We start from the raw sequence: 16,995 nt of genomic DNA, 5'->3' as shown, positions 1-16,995 counted from the left end.
GTGACCATCTCCCCTGGGGGGTGATTTCTCACTTTCTGTCTCTTTCTCTCTCTGTCTGGCGAGCGCACACGCCCTATAGCAAAAACCTCTCCAAAAAAAAAAAAAAAAAAAAAAAAAGATCCCAAAGTAATTCCCAAATCCAAAATAATTTGATCAATAAAATTTTTAAAACTGGGTCATAATGGTATTGTGGTTTGGATGAAGGTTTGTTCCCCCAGGACCATGTTTTTAAATTTGGATGTCCCCCACAAATCCAGGAGTTGGGGCTTAATTGCAATGTGAAGTGAAAATTTCATTCTCTTGTGGTATTGCAAGTTAAGGTCTTTGAGACTTTAATGTCACTATGGAGGGGCCTCTATGTTTGAGTTATGGTGGTTATCAGAGAGAAAACCACATAGACAGACATTTCACATTCTACCATTTTGTGCTGCCCTTGGACTTTCTAGCCACCTGAATTGTGAGGTATTATGTTTCTACTTCTCTCTAATTCATGCAGCATTGGGTATTTCTATTAATGACCTAAAAATTAACTAAGACAAGCACAAAGTATAAAATAAATATCTAGGAGTCCATAGTGGTTTAAATAAATGATAGACTAAGTAAATAAATGGGAAGAGAAGGCAAATTTCCCTTGCAGAAAATCTTCAAGTAAGCTATGCATATACTCAGCCCTCAAGGAGGGAAAGCACACTCCCTAATTCCTAAGTGTAGGCCCTGCATCAAGGCTTTTTTCCAAAAAATACAAAATGTAAAGGATTAGGAAGAGTAACTTTACATTGAAGAAGTCTGACAGTCTCTACTTCGAGCAGGTGATGAAGCTCAGCATCAGCATTAGTAAATCATGCTGATAGTATGTATTCTTGGTATGATGTGATAAAAATGGCACTTTGCTTCTGTGATACCAAAAACCAATAATCCCAATCTAATTTTTGTAATTAAACAAATCCCATTAGCGGGACATTCTACAAAATGCAGGTTGAGTATCTTGCATTCAAAAGTCTAAAATCGGGACCAGCAGTTAGCGTAATGGCTATGTCGTTGGACTCCCACGTAGTCGACCGTGGTTCGAGTCCTGGACCCGGTGGCTTAAACTCAGTGCCGGGCGTGTGTGCATGCATGTCCAAGATCCCGAGAAGAAAAATGGAGGAGAAGGGAATGTGGCATGGCCATTCACCCTGGGGGGTGATTTCTCACTTTCTGTCTCCCTTTCTCTCTGTCTCTCTGGCAAGTGCATGCACCCTATAGAAAAAAACTCTCAAAAAAAAGAAGAAAAAAAGTCTAAAATCAAAAATGTACAAAATCTGAAACTTCCTGAGTGTCAACTTGATGCTGCAAGTGGGAAATTCCACATCTGTCTTACAAAACGCATCCCAGTCAAAATGCTGAAACACAAGAAGACTGTCTAAAATTTCCTTCCAGCAATGTGTATGAGGTGTACATAAAACAGCAACAAAAACGTGCTTAGATGTGGGTCTCATTCTCAAGATAATTCATTATAAATATAAATATATATTTATATAAATATATATGTATATACACATAGTATACATATACACATACATGTACACACACACATATATTTCAAAATTTAAAAAAAAAAACTGAAATCAGAAATATTTCTTGTCTCGGGGACCAACAGATGATGTAATGGCTATATCACTGGACTCCCATGTAGTTGACTGTGGCTCAAGTCCCAGACCCGGCAGCTAATACTCACATTGGGCACGTGTGCATGTGTGCCCAGATCCCCAGAGGAGAAGGGACTGCAGTGTGGCCATCCCCCCTGGGGGTTGATTTCTCGCTTTCTGTCCTCCTGACTCTCTCTGTCTTTCTGGCAAGCGCATGCACCTTTTAGCAAAAAAAAAAAAAAAAAAAAAAAAAACTCCAAAAAGATATATATTTCTTCTCTCAAGCATTTTAGATAAAGGACACTCAACCTGTAATTCACCTGTCAAGCTCATCAAAACCTAGACAAGTCTGAGAAATTGCCATAACCAAGAGAAGCCTAAGGAAATCGAGTAAATGTAACACAGTATCCTGGATGGGATTCTGAAACAGAAAAAAAGACACAATGTAAAAACTAAGGAAAGTGAATAAACTATGAAATTAAGTAAATAACATTTCAATTTCGTCTCCTTATGTCTAACAAATGAACCGTACTAATGTAGAATGCTAATAATAAGGAAAATTGGGTGAAGAAGTGTTGTAGGAACTCAGTACTATCTTCTCAAAGTTTCTATAAATCTGAAGCTGTTCTACAAAAGAGATTATTTTAAAAACCAAAAGAAAAAAGCAACATTTTTCAGGCTTCTATATTTACTAATAGACCCAACAACACAAAGTCTTTTTATTTCCCAATTAAAAGAAAGAAGAAAATGTAGGTAAGTACTTTGAAACCTCTATTTTGCCCCGTTTTCTTGAAATGGACTTCATTGAGTGTTAGCAGGGCTTTTTCTTTTCTCAACATGCATTAGCTGCTGGCCCAAGATGTATAGATAGGTATAAGAAAAGCCTCCTCTTAGAAACATGCTTCATTATCTCCATTTGTATCTGATCATCTCCAAACATGTAGTACCCATAACTTTTTCTATGAAGTAAGTAATATATTTCTAATTATGTTTCATTAGAATGCTTGAGATGCTTCTGTCAATTACATCACACCCTACCGTGACCTTATTCTGCATGTATTTCCTTCTCCTCTACTCTCTACCACTATCCTCAGCAAATCCCTAAGACTAGTCTATTTTGCTGGTAGTCTAACATGTAGAAAGAATTCTTTCTCTTTTTTTAAAAATAATTATTTATTTAATTTTATTTATTGATTCATTTATTTTAATTTGACTAGAGAGAGACAGACATAGAGAGAGAGAAAGTGAGAAAGCAAGCCACCAGGTCCAGGACTCAAATCGTGGTCAGCCATGTGAGAGTGTCCAGCGCTTTAGCCACCATACCACCTGGTAGTCCCCCATGGAAGAATTCTTAACAAGGATTCAGAAAATCTAGACTAGATTGCCAGTGCTTTACTAAAACTAGCTGTGTGACATTGGGCATGACTTGTAACTCCTTTGGGTCTTAGTTTTCTATGAGGGATTAGCCTAACTGATCTTCAGTTTCCTATTAAAGATAAAATAAGGTATAAACATCAAGTCAAAACTGGTACTTTTTCAGGATACTAATTACATGTTAAAATGATAGATTATTACTCTTTAGTCTTCCTTTCTTCATTTTAAAAACAAAAATAACTCTTTGTTGTTGTTTTTTATTTGTTTGTTTTTGTGGTAGGGTATGTGCGCTTACCAGAAAGAGATATGGAGAAAGAGACAGACAGTGAAAAATCAACCCCAGGGGAGAGAGCCACACTGCAATCCCTTCTCTTCCATTCTCCCCTCAGGATTATTTGGGGCTTGCATGTATACCTGCCTGGTGTATTTTTCAAGCCACTGGTTCCAGGACTCAAATCGTTCAGTAGGCTATATGGGATCCAGTCACCTTAACCACCATGCCACTGGCTGGCCCCAAATGAAGAACACTTTGAATAAGGATATTGCACACACTAGCACATAGGCTCAATGAGGCAGAGACTGTGGCTGTTTTGTTTACTGCTGCATATTTACTACATGGTGGTCACTCTATCTGTATTCATTGGCTGGGTAAATGAGAGAATAAATTAATTAAGGAACAAACAACAGTGCTACGGGGAGCAAAATGGTCCATATACTTGTAAAATAAAAATGAATTCAAAATAATTGTCTATCATTAAGCTACCATGTGTTGTTAGATGAAAGTCAACATTGATTAGGCATCTATCATGTGCTGAGTCAGTCGTGTTAAGCCCTGTTAAGAGGAATATAAAGATTAATGAGGTTCAGCTCTGTCCTTTAAGAAATATGTTGAAAATGAAAAGGGGTGGGAGATGGTAATCAGAAAACTGATAAGAAGTGTGTGTGTGTGGGGGGGGGGTCGTTTATTTTTATTTTTTAGTTTTACCAGAGGGCATGTGCACTTGCTGGAGAAAGAAAGAGAAAGAAGAAAAGTAAGAAAGCAGCCACCCTCAGTGTGGCATTGTAACACCATGATCCCTTCTACATCTCTCTCTCCTTTCTGGATTTTGAGCATACACACACATGCACCCAGCATGGTTTTTAAACCTCAGAGTCTGGGACTCAAACTCCACACTTGACTATGTGGGATCCAGCTGCCTTAACCACTAGGCTACAAGGCTGATCTAATAAGTAGTTCTGAGTGCAAAGAGAAGGATACTTTTTTCAAATCTATAGCAGTTTTATAGGGTATTCTTGGGACATCTGAGGAGTTGGAGGACAGTTGCAAAGGAAGAAATCATTGAATTAACATGGTAAGTTGGATTTCCTTAAAGGCTGAAGATTTTTTTCCTTTTTAAAAGGTTTCCATTTTTTCTTTCATGAGAGAGAAAGAGAGAGAGATGCTCCCTCAACAGAGTCTCATGCTACAATCCTTCCCTCAGCCTCTCCCAGCCAATCAGTCAGAATGATGAGCACACATGTGCACCCAGCATATGCAGCTGAACTGGAAACTGAACTCCTGTTCCGCATATGAACTCCAGCATCAGAGTGTTGTGTCACACTGTAGGCTGACATGAGTTTTAACCTTACTAAGTTTAAAAAAAAAAGTTATTGAATAGCTTTCATGAGAAGTAATATCATCCAAATAAAAGTATAAGAAAACTCTAGCAATAGCAAATTGAATAAATTGGAGGACTGAAAAATATTAGAAGTACAGGAACCAGTAAGAATACCATAATAAGAGTCCAGGAAACGATGTTGAATGTCTGCAGTTGAGAAACTGAGATGAAAATAAGAAATGAGATTACAAGATACTGTAGAATTAGAGGAGTCAGGTGGTGAGTTATTGAAGATAATTCTAAAGTTTCTAATCCAAAGAGTTGTAAAAGTAGTGATAGCATTCAAAGAGTAGGGATTTCAGGGGAAGTTCTGTTTGCAGAGGGGATGATGATTTTTTTTGGTATCTTGGATATTAAGGCAGCTACATAGAGGTAGTCACTGAGTAATTGGTTAGTTCATTAGTTAATGTCCTTCCTGAAGAAAGGAAAGGTATAAACTGTGCAATGAGTATGGTGCTCAAGCTAGGACTCAATGCTAATAATGTGGCCAGGAGCCAGGATAACAATGAGCTAACTCAGGAATGGGGAAGATGCAGGGTGAAGTGAAGATACTGTATATTTAAGAAGTTCAAGGTGCCAAGGAGGGAAATCCAAACTCACATATGGAGGTTGTGGAAGACTTTATTTCCAACAAAGGACTGAGCACCTGGAATGGCACTCAGGCCATGATGCATGAACTTGCTGGAGAAAGAAAGAGAAAGAAGAAAAGTAAGAAAGCAGCCACCCTCAGTGTGGCATTGTAACACCATGATCCCTTCTACATCTCTCTCTCCTTTCTGGATTTTGAGCATACACACACATGCACCCAGCATGGTTTTTAAACCTCAGAGTCTGGGACTCAAACTCCACACTTGACTATGTGGGATCCAGCTGCCTTAACCACTAGGCTACAAGGCTGATCTAATAAGTAGTTCTGAGTGCAAAGAGAAGGATACTTTTTTCAAATCTATAGCAGTTTTATAGGGTATTCTTGGGACATCTGAGGAGTTGGAGGACAGTTGCAAAGGAAGAAATCATTGAATTAACATGGTAAGTTGGATTTCCTTAAAGGCTGAAGATTTTTTTCCTTTTTAAAAGGTTTCCATTTTTTCTTTCATGAGAGAGAAAGAGAGAGAGATGCTCCCTCAACAGAGTCTCATGCTACAATCCTTCCCTCAGCCTCTCCCAGCCAATCAGTCAGAATGATGAGCACACATGTGCACCCAGCATATGCAGCTGAACTGGAAACTGAACTCCTGTTCCGCATATGAACTCCAGCATCAGAGTGTTGTGTCACACTGTAGGCTGACATGAGTTTTAACCTTACTAAGTTTAAAAAAAAAAGTTATTGAATAGCTTTCATGAGAAGTAATATCATCCAAATAAAAGTATAAGAAAACTCTAGCAATAGCAAATTGAATAAATTGGAGGACTGAAAAATATTAGAAGTACAGGAACCAGTAAGAATACCATAATAAGAGTCCAGGAAACGATGTTGAATGTCTGCAGTTGAGAAACTGAGATGAAAATAAGAAATGAGATTACAAGATACTGTAGAATTAGAGGAGTCAGGTGGTGAGTTATTGAAGATAATTCTAAAGTTTCTAATCCAAAGAGTTGTAAAAGTAGTGATAGCATTCAAAGAGTAGGGATTTCAGGGGAAGTTCTGTTTGCAGAGGGGATGATGATTTTTTTTGGTATCTTGGATATTAAGGCAGCTACATAGAGGTAGTCACTGAGTAATTGGTTAGTTCATTAGTTAATGTCCTTCCTGAAGAAAGGAAAGGTATAAACTGTGCAATGAGTATGGTGCTCAAGCTAGGACTCAATGCTAATAATGTGGCCAGGAGCCAGGATAACAATGAGCTAACTCAGGAATGGGGAAGATGCAGGGTGAAGTGAAGATACTGTATATTTAAGAAGTTCAAGGTGCCAAGGAGGGAAATCCAAACTCACATATGGAGGTTGTGGAAGACTTTATTTCCAACAAAGGACTGAGCACCTGGAATGGCACTCAGGCCATGATGCATGATGAAGTAAAGATACTGAAAACAGAATCTTGAGAAATAGTCACATTTTCACGGCAATTGGAAATGACTGAGAAAGAACACATACTGTTAAAAACCACCAGAATGTGGTGTCAAAAAATGAAGGTGTTAGATATAGATAGTCATCCTGATCTTGACTGTGATAAAGATTCAAGACAAGGTTGAAATATGCTACCAGGAGTCAAGACTTCACCAAATGTCAAATGTCCTGGAAATTGCCCAAAATAAAGTCTAACACAAAAAATTTTCCTTCAAAGACAGCATTTATGGGAAAGAGATAAATAAACAAGGGGTGGGGTTTGTTACCTGGGATGAGGAGTTAGACTAAGGAGAGTGTTTAGCCCTCAGTTTACCATAAGGCAGAGGTGGAAAAGCGGGGTAGCCTCCACTAGAGTTGAAGAGAGACTTACGGAAGGCCAAGGCCAGTAAAGAAGGGAGAGGGCATGTTCAGACAAAAGGCTGAAGAAATGGTGGTGCCTGTTCACAGTAGACTAATTTACAGTGGAAAGACCACTGTTGGTGCAGGGCATAGTGGATACGGAGCAGAGATGGTATAGGCAACAGAAGGGATTCAACAGAAGGAGCATGGAGTGGGAGAGTGACAGAGCTCCCAAGAACAATCACATGGACCCAGGATGACACAGGTGGAAAGTGGAGTGACAGTATTGAAGGGAAGTGGGCCAGTCTTCCATTAGACTCTGACAACCCAGCCACCAGGTCCACACTTTCATAACCTGGGCTTCTAATGAGGCTGGACTCAGTCTGAGATGTGAGACTATTCAAAGTGCCATCTCAGGTACTCAGTCCCTTACTTAAGTGAAACTTCTACAGTCTCTGGTATGAAGTTGGTTTTCCCTCCTTGGTATGCTGAACTTCTCAAACATATAATTTCTCACTCCACTGAGAGGTTATTGGTGTGATTCTTACTCTCCTTAGTCAAAGTCTTCTATGGAAGCTAGAATCCTTGCTACCCATGACTCTCCCAGATGTGTACCACGCCTGGCTCCTGGCACCCACTTGACATTGCTTGCCATAATGCATAGGGGTTGCCACTGGAAGGCACACAATCTCCTTTCCTCTAGAGTTTCTCAGTCTGGTCCTGAAGACCACTCACATCATCAGAGTGTGGAAACACAGACCCTACCCAACTGGGAGAACCACTTGAGCAATGAGTTGTCAATTACCTAATGGACACTTCCAGTGGCCCTGGAGGTGAGTGATACAACAATGCCTGAGAGCAAAGCTTCAGATTCTGTGGTCACTGCTCAATCCCTGTTTCCTCCTCCCCATTCCAAGCAGATCTCTGTCATAATAGCTTCAAGGGCGCTCTCTCTCTCTCTCTCTCTCATATCTGCGAGGTATCCCTACTATTGGGCATGCTTCTCCCTTTGCCTCAAGCTGCCACTCACTGTACCCTCTTGTAGCCAACATAGGCCTTGCTCAATCTGGGACTAAGAAAACTGTCATGAGAGACCTTAGAGATGAACTGTTTCAAACTCTGCATTTTGCAAATAAGAAACTGACACCCTAGGAGAAAATTGCCTAAGATCACACAGCCAGGGTTAGTCTCCCCCGGTCATGTTCTGTTTTACCACTTTATCTCTCTGCCATGTGCAGCCGGATCCTACCTGCCAAGTCCTTTGATGCCAGCAGAACCCCTGGCCAGGCATTGCAGTCGAAGTCTTTCAATGGGGTCGGTGGCTGTGGTGAGCTTTTTCTTGGATTGGATCGCCATCTCTCGGTCGTGGCGTGCTGTCCCTGCCATCTGAGAGAAGAATTCACAACACATTAGTGAAGCTCAGGCCTCATTGCCTGTCTCTGGCTGGGATGGCAACAGCCACACTGAGAGGGACATTTATAGTTCACTCTGTCATCGAACCTCCCAAAAATGGTATCAAGCCACCCAAAATTTCCCATTTTTAATTATACCAACTGTGTGCCTGACATATTTGTTACTTACTTATCTAATCCTGAGGAATCCTGTTGGTTTCTCCAACATGGACAGTGGTCTTAAGTATACAACCATTTCCCAACATGGTTGATCTTTCTGAAGCCCTCTTCCCTCCATGAAAAAGGAAGTACAATTTCTCCATATATTCTCTCTTTGAACCAATATTGTATGTTATATTCTATTTATAGTTTTCCTTAATTCCTTTGACCCACATTTAATATTAATATTCTCCTTTTTAGTCTGAACATTGATATTTTGTTGTTGTTGCTTCTGTCTTTTTTTTTTTTTTTTTGAGAGAGATTTTTGCTATAGGGCACATGAGCTCACCAGAGAGACAGACAAAGAGATAGAAAGCAAGAAATCACCCCCCCAGGGTGATGACCATGCTGCAATCCCTTCTCTTCCATTCTCTTCTCAGGGTTTCAGGCACGTATGCACATGTGCTCAGCATGAGTTTCAAGTCATCAGGTCCAGGAATCAAACCGCAGTCAACTACGTGGGAGTCTAGCAATGTAACCATTACTCTATCTGCTGGTTCAGTTGTTACTGCCTTAACTCATATTCTCAACACATGGGTCATAATCATTCTTTTTTTTTTGAGAGAAAGAGAGAGGTTTTTGCTATAGGGCGCATGTGCTCACCAGACAGACAGAGAGAGACAGAGAGACAGAAAGCGAGAAATCACCCCCCAGGGGGATGGTCACGCCGCAATCCCTTCTCCTCCATTTTCCTCTCGGGATCTTGGGCACGCATGCACACACGCCCGGCGTGAGTTTAAGCCACCGGGTCCGGGACTCGAACCACAGTCGACTATGTGGGAGTCCAGCGACATAGCCATTACGCTAACTGCTGGTCCCGGGTCATAATCATTCTTGACAGTAACTACTTTGTTCTCCTTGAGTAACAGGTATGTGGCCATTTATGCCTAACAAAGTTCTCAGCACAAAAAATAAAAAGAAAGGGAACTCTCTCTCCTAACAGATATATAAGATACCTTTCTCTACAGTTCAACCTTTGTGTTTTAGGTATTCAGAAATAGGAGGAAGTTTGGGTGTAGTGAAGTTCTGCCTCCTAAGTAAGTGGTCCCAGAGGCACATGCAAACTCTTGCAGCCAGACTTGAGTTCTCAGAATTCACAAGACAGTGGAAAGGGTACTGGGCTGGGAGGCTAGAAACCCAGGTTCAAGTCCTGGCTCTTCAACCCAATAATGATGACATCTGGCAAATCCCAGGGCCTCCATTGTCTTGTCCACTGTTAAATAAATTGATGAGATTAGATGATTTTTAGGTTCCACCCCAGCTCCAAAACACTTATCATCACGAGTCTACTGACACAATAAGTGGAGGATTCTAGAAGACACTTTAATGTACGTGGTGAATGAAAAGAGTAAGAGGACTTGAAGAATGTGCAAAGAACAACTCAAGGCGCAAGGGAACAAAATGGTATTACAATGGTTCCAGCCTTGGTTCAAGAATTTCCTCCCTGGCCAAATTCTGGCACTTTCTTCAAGGAACACACTAGGACAGAATTATTTCCATCAAATGTGGCAACCCTCAGATTTGTGTCTCTCCTATGCCAAGGCTGTTCATCTACCACACAACTGGAGAGGTCTGCCCTAAACACTAGTCATTATTTAACTTCTGGGAAAGGGGATTTAAAACCAAAACCTGAGGCCAGAATGGACCGTTCAGGCATCCACACATTTAACTTGGTCTATTTCCTACAGCCTTCTCCCAGCCAGTAGACAGGCTAACTCCTTACCCTTCATCCTGATTCCTGATTAAATCACCTATCTCCCTATCCTCACCTCCCATGACTCATCCCCTCCCTGTCCACCTTACCTTTTTGCTCTGTTTTTTCCACATGATCTATGACTAGAAGTGGGGAATGAGGAAAGAAAAAATAAAAACTGAGAGAAAATGAGACCTGGCTCCTGGATGTGAGACAGATCCTCAGTGGGGTCCCCTTTATACACCTTCAGAATAACATAAAAGACATCAATTGCTAACATCCATTGTGCCCCCACTAGGTGGTAAGAACTACCTAGTCCTCACAAAAGCTCTGTAAGCTAAATTGAAGACAGGGACTCCAGCTAACACACACACACACACACACACACACACACACACACATAAAGGTTAATAGCTGCACTATTCACAATAGCCCCAAAGCTGAAAAACAAAAGTATCTTCAACTGGTGAATGAATAAATAAATTGTGATTAATCCATGCAATAGAATATCAGTCAACCGTGGATAGGAATGAAGTACTGATATGTGCTATAATGCAATTGAACCTTGACCACATTATACTAAGTGAAAACAGTCATATATAAAAATGTTACACATTATATCATTTTACTTATATAAAATACCTAGCATGGGTGAATTCATAGAGATAGAAAGCACATTAGTGATTTTTCAGGGGCTGGGAATTGGGAGCAGGAGAGTAGAGTGTGCCCACTCAATGGGTATGGGATCTCCTTTTGGGATTATCAAATGTTTCGGAGCATCAGCAGGTGTCTAAGAGTTTTGTAAGTGCAGGGGCACTCTGCTAGTTGTGAGGCCAAAGGGAATAGGACAGCACTCACAGTCAAGGGGAGAGGAATTAGAATCCCACTACTTAGGGTGGCCATCCCAGCTTGGAGTGGGGCTTTCTAAAGACTTCTCAGAAGTGATGGCTAGGTGCCAGCTTTGGCCTCATGGTTTGAGGAGCCGGATTCAAGATTCAGATTCAGCTGACCATGAGTTTGGAGTCTCAACTTCATGATTTGAAAGCATAGCTGATGCATGTGCGTGCATTCCAAAATCCCAACAGGATGGAGGAAGGGAGGGAAAGGCATTGGAGCATAACTGTGCCCATTGCAGGGGTTCCTTCTCTCTCTCTCATCAGTACACAAGCCATCTAGCAATGACAGCAACAACAAAGGTCATGTCTAAGTTTAATTCTAATGGAAGGTGGTACTTACAGAGGATGGGCTGTGGGGATAGAAGGAAGGGCACAGCAGGTGTACCAAGTGCTTATGCCAAAGTGAAAGAAAAAACAGTATCATTAGAAAAACCTAAGTATTTTATTAATGGTATGATTGGAGAATATGAGCATGGAGGGAGTAGATGTGGGAGGAAGAGAAATAAAGTGTCTTGGAGATCAGGTGGGAGTATGGAAGGGTGAAATTTGGAGAAAGATGAAACTAGGCAGGTAAACATATTGCAAAGAGCCTGAAATGACATAGTGAGATTTGGATTTTGTGCTGAGAGCTATTAGAAAAGCTTCTCTAAGAGAAAATGACAATTTGCACTTTGCAAGGATCAGGCTTGTCCAGCAGAGGTTGCGGGCCAACCATGCCACTAGACAGTGTGCACAGGAGAGATGGGGATTCCAGATAAGGAATGACTGAATGTGAGTTTATAGGAGATGGAGAGCTCAGGGCTGGCCTCCAGAGCCCTTACTGGTGGCTCCCCACCCCATCCCCAGTGGCTCATGGGAAGGGGCATTCACAGAGCAATGAAATGTGGAGGCCTAGAGATGTGGGCACAGTCTGAGTGAGCCACCAGCAGCAAAGCCAAAGGAGACTTTGTGTCATGGTCCCAGTTAAGCTGCCTCATTCCACTGTCCAGGTAGAGTACTGGCTGACTGCTACTGCCAACACCATCTGTCTGTATACATTGTGAGAAGCCCTGTGAGAAACGATAGGGAAAGCTGAGAATGCATGGAGATCTGTCTCTAGGTTCTCGCTATGGTTCAGGGACAGATTTAAACTAATCTTCAGAAGGAAACACTCCATCCCCAGCCTGCTCTTTATTAGGTTGTCTTTGGTGCCCTCTGGTGTCTGTATACTGGATTACATATCCTCTCTTCAAAGCTACGATGATAAGATTCTATAGACAACCTGCAAACTCAGAAGTGAATCTTATTGCTGAAGAGGCCACCCTAGGGATCATCGATCCAGACACTATAAAGCACTAAAACCTTCCATGCTTTGTTGCAAAATCCAAAGAAAATCACCCCATCCTTTAAGAAATGCTCCCTCCACCCTTTGGTTTCTCTGACACTGTATGTCTCCGTAATCCACTGTTCAGGAAAGAACTACAAAAACTGGCCAGTTTAGTTAGCTGGGATGAACCTCAGGGAAGACCATAGGTCAGCTGTGTTAAGGCGGAGAGTGGGGAGCTCAACTGGACAAACAGGAAGGTGCTATGGATGTCATTCGGGGGCAGAAGGGGGAAGTGCTGAGAAGGGAAAGAAGGCTCACCTGGCTGACAGGGACGGGGCACAATGGCTGGCTCAGGTTTTGCCTTGCCAGTCTTTCTCTGCCCCTCACCGCTTGGGAAGCTGAGGCACAGGGACAGCATGCACTGCAGGGGAGCTGTCTCACTGAGGAGGTCACATGAACCCCACACTGTTAGAACAGCAACTACCTGCAGAACAGTCCAGTTTTTCCAAACTCCTGTCCTGCCTCTAGATGCCATCATCTTCCACACAGCCAGAGCATGAAATGAGCTTTGCCTTAAGAACATTTTTTAGGCATCTCTGTAATACCTGCACTATTTATGACATGAGTCATTTTTTATAGTAAAGAATTTGGGGTTGCAATAATAGTTCCATGTGATTTTAAACCATTCTGCTATGTAGAAAAAAGAAATGAGAACAGCAGTCCAGAGAGCAGATAGCTACTGATTAAATTTGTGAGGTTTCTAGCTGGTTCTGAGGAGATAGAAAAGGTATTCACTTTTTCTAAGGTTCTCCTCCAAGTCAAAACTTTCCCCATGTCTCTAACTCAGGCTCGATCTTAAGCATCAAGACCAGCCCCCAATAGGGATGGGGATATAACCTGGTTTTTGCTCTTCTTTTTCAACTTGGGGCCTGGATATAAGATTGAAACTTTTATTTAGACTCAGAAGAACTTCCAATACCCTGACTGTCATCCAAGACTAGGCAAGAAAGCTATAATAGATCATGTTTAAAAGCAATGGTTGTGGGAAATGAAACCATTGGCTCTTACTTTGGTCTGTTGAATAAACTAGCTACCACTACATGATAAATAGCAAGAACTTGGGGCTCCTCAAGAAGTTTCCCTTCATAAAGTTTCCCTATGAAATAAGCGTGGAATCCCAGGATCCAATATTTATGCTGCTATAACAAAATACCATAGTCTGGGTAATTTATAAAGAAGAGAAATTTATTTCTCATAGTTTTGTAGTCAGGGAAGTCCAGTAAGAAGGTACCAGCAGGTTTGAGGTCTGAAGAGGACTGCTCTCTGCTTCTATGGTGGTGCCTTAAATGGGCATCTTACAGAGGGGACATATGCCATGTCCTCACATGATGGAGGGGACAGAAGAACAGAACAGAGCTGAACGCTGTGTGAAGCGTCTTTTATAAAAGCCTTCATCCCATCCATGAGGGAGAAACCCTTGTGACCTAATCACCTCCTAAAGGCCCCACTTCTCAATACTGTTGCATTGGGGATTAAGTTTCAACTTTGAATTTTGGAGGGACACAAACATTAAGCCACAGTAATAGATTTTGAGAACAGTCTAGCAGGTGGATAGGGTGTTTAAAAAAAAGAAAATAGTGATGTACTCCCTCTGAGATGGAAATTAAGGACTGAGGAGATTTTAAGAGGAACTTGGTCTCTGCAGTAGAGTCCTTGCAACCCCCGGGAAGAAGTGTGTTAGTGTTGTTGACATGGGAGCTGCTGTAAGCCCATATGAGCTCAATTCAGCTTGAAATTCCATAAGCACTTCTATACAAGGCACTGTGCTAATTCTGCAGGTGACATTACAAAGCAGTACTTCCCATTCAGGTGCAATTTTTTTTTTTTTTTGAGAGGTTTTTGCAATAGGGCACGTGCACTTGCCAGAAACACAGAAAGAGACAGAGAAACAGAAAGCGAGAAGTCACCCCCCCTCCCCCAGGTGGGATGGCCACGCCGCAATCCCTTCTCCATCCTCCTCTCAGGATCTTGGGCACACACACACGCACATGTGCCTGGCGTGAGTTTAAGCCTCTGGGTCCGGGACTCAAACCACAGTCGACTACATGGGAGTCCAGCGACATAGCCATTACTCTAACTGCTGTTCCCTCAGGTACGATTTTTCTCCCAGGAGACATTTGCTAATGTCTGGAGAAATTTTTGGTTGTTACAATGAAAGTGTCAGAGCATACTGGAATCTAATGGGTAGAGGTAATGGGTGCCACTAAATATTCTGCAAGACAAGACAGCCTCTGATGACAGAATTACTCAGTCCAAAGTATCAACAGTACCAAGGATGAAAAGCGAAACTGTAAAGATCTAGGACTACTATGGGTGCTGTTGAAAATGTGGATATGGAGATGTGCATTTTAATGTTTTCAGTGGTTCTAATGCATATCAAAGTTTGATATATCTCCTAATCTCCTGTAGCTGATTATCTTCTATATTATTATACTATTATATTTACTATTTTCCCACAAATTCTTTTTAAAATTATTTCTAGGAAAAAGGGAGGGAGCGCAAAGGTAACACATTGCTCTGCGGTGCTGGGCCCACGTGGGAAGACCCAGGTTCTTGTCCCAAGATCTCCCTGGACATGCTGGGTGCAGGCAACCCTTTGATCTGGGAGAACTGAAGCGAGGGGTGGATCAAAGCTTGAAGACTCTGTTGAGAGTGCCTTTCCCCTTCCTGCAACTTACCTCTCTCCCTTTCCTCTCTATATCATAGAAGAATTTTTTAAATTATTTCTGCAACAAGTGAATACAGAAAATATCTGGTTTTTGTTTGGATGGCCAAACATGCTGCTTAAAGTGTGTCAGTATCTATCATTGCTTAAGTGGCATAAGCTTACTGTGGAAATAAGACACCATTGAAATCTAGAACCTTAAAGAATTTTCTCTGCACAGTAGAACATTTCCTCAAAATATTTGATACTCATGTCACAGTCACTGTTGATAGGCAGGCTTCTCTGCAGCCCATTCCTGACAGGCCCCAAAAATTCCAAGTACAGGTACTGTAAGGCACAGTCAGATGATGAATTTCTGACTTGGCTCAGTAGCCCTGGGAGGCTTTTTAAAAAGTCTAATCTAGGGACCAGCAGTTAGCATAATGGCTATGTCGCTGAACTCCCATGTAGCCGACCGTGGTTTGAGTCCCAGACCCAGTGGCTTAAACTCACACCGGGTGCGTGTGCATGTGTGCCCAAGATCCCAAGAGGAGAGTAGAGGAGAAGAGATTGTGGCATGGCCATCCCCCCTGGGGGGTGATTTCTCGCTTTCTGTCTCTATGTCTCTCTCTGTCCTTCTGGCGAATGCACGCACCCAATAGCAAAAAAAAAAACTCTAAAATTAAAAAAAGTCTAATCTGATGTTTCTTATAAAAGGTTCTTGCAAAGCCAACTAAATCAATTAACAGACCAAATAACAGACCAAATTGAGACTAAATAACAGACCTTATTTTTTTTTTTTTTTTGCAAATAAGTTAGTTTATGCTTCTCTTTGGTAAAAAAAGAGGGATGAAGAGAGAAAAAAATGTTTCAGAAGAAAACTACACTTGTTATTAGATTTTCGCTCTGTCCATATCTGTTTTTTGAGTTTTTAGCATCTACCTACTTCGAATAGAATCTTAACCTTTTTCCTGGCTTTAAGTCTTCAGCAAATTTTTCTTCACTTTATTTAATTTGATTCATTAAAGCTAAAATTGCTTTTCTTGACATGTAAATAATAATAATAATAATAATAGTACAAAACTAAAGACAGTGCAGGAGAAGTGTGGGCAATGGGGAGGGGGAGAGGAAATCAAAATTAAAAAAAGGAAAGCATTTAATGGGAACAAAAATGAAAAATTGTCTGCTGATAATAATGTATATAATAATATCTTTGACTGGACCAATTTGCAGTGTATTCAAGATGACAAAATTCATCTTTTAGGCTGTAAAGATGTACAATGATTAAATGTAAAGAAAATAATGATAAAAAATTTTAAAAAAAGAAAGCTCATTGCAAAAGATGCTTGAAGACATAAAATTCTGTACTAATTATATAAAGTTATGCATTAGATATGTCTGTTAATCACATTTCAAGAAGACCATAAGCTCCTATAGGGGAAAAAATGTATGAGAAAATCTGCTCCAAAACTATCATGAATGGCATAAATTTTCATGGGCATTAGGAATGCCAAGAGAAGCCAGCATATGGCCCTTTCTATAATACAGTATAAATCTGTAATACTATCTTCTTCAAAATGCTAACTTTTGGTTTCTGCAATGTAGGAAGCTGTTTTGTGAAAATTGATGTTTTTTCTGTGAACCCAGATGTCTAAGATTGGAATAAAGAGCAAATTTTTTCAAGAAAAATTCTTATTTAGTTTAGAAATGAAAGAGCGGT

At 41.0% G+C, this 16,995-nt stretch overlaps 1 protein-coding gene across 2 annotated transcripts in view; it reads right to left on the bottom strand.

The window, feature by feature from the left end:
- Positions 1–16,995, bottom strand: part of CAPSL (calcyphosine like) — a 29,401-nt gene that overhangs the window by 9,683 nt on the left and 2,723 nt on the right. For both annotated transcript variants that reach the window (XM_006156328.2, XM_006156327.2), the window contains exon 2: positions 8,316–8,452. In XM_006156328.2, coding sequence (XP_006156390.1) covers positions 8,316–8,452 — 137 coding nt within the window. The remainder of the gene's footprint in view (positions 1–8,315; positions 8,453–16,995) is intronic.

The sequence above is a fragment of the Tupaia chinensis genome, unplaced genomic scaffold, assembly GCF_000334495.1.
Source record: "Tupaia chinensis unplaced genomic scaffold, TupChi_1.0 Scaffold000489_1, whole genome shotgun sequence".
Classification (NCBI taxonomy): domain Eukaryota; kingdom Metazoa; phylum Chordata; class Mammalia; order Scandentia; family Tupaiidae; genus Tupaia; species Tupaia belangeri.
This window is presented reverse-complemented; position numbering and strand designations above follow the sequence as displayed.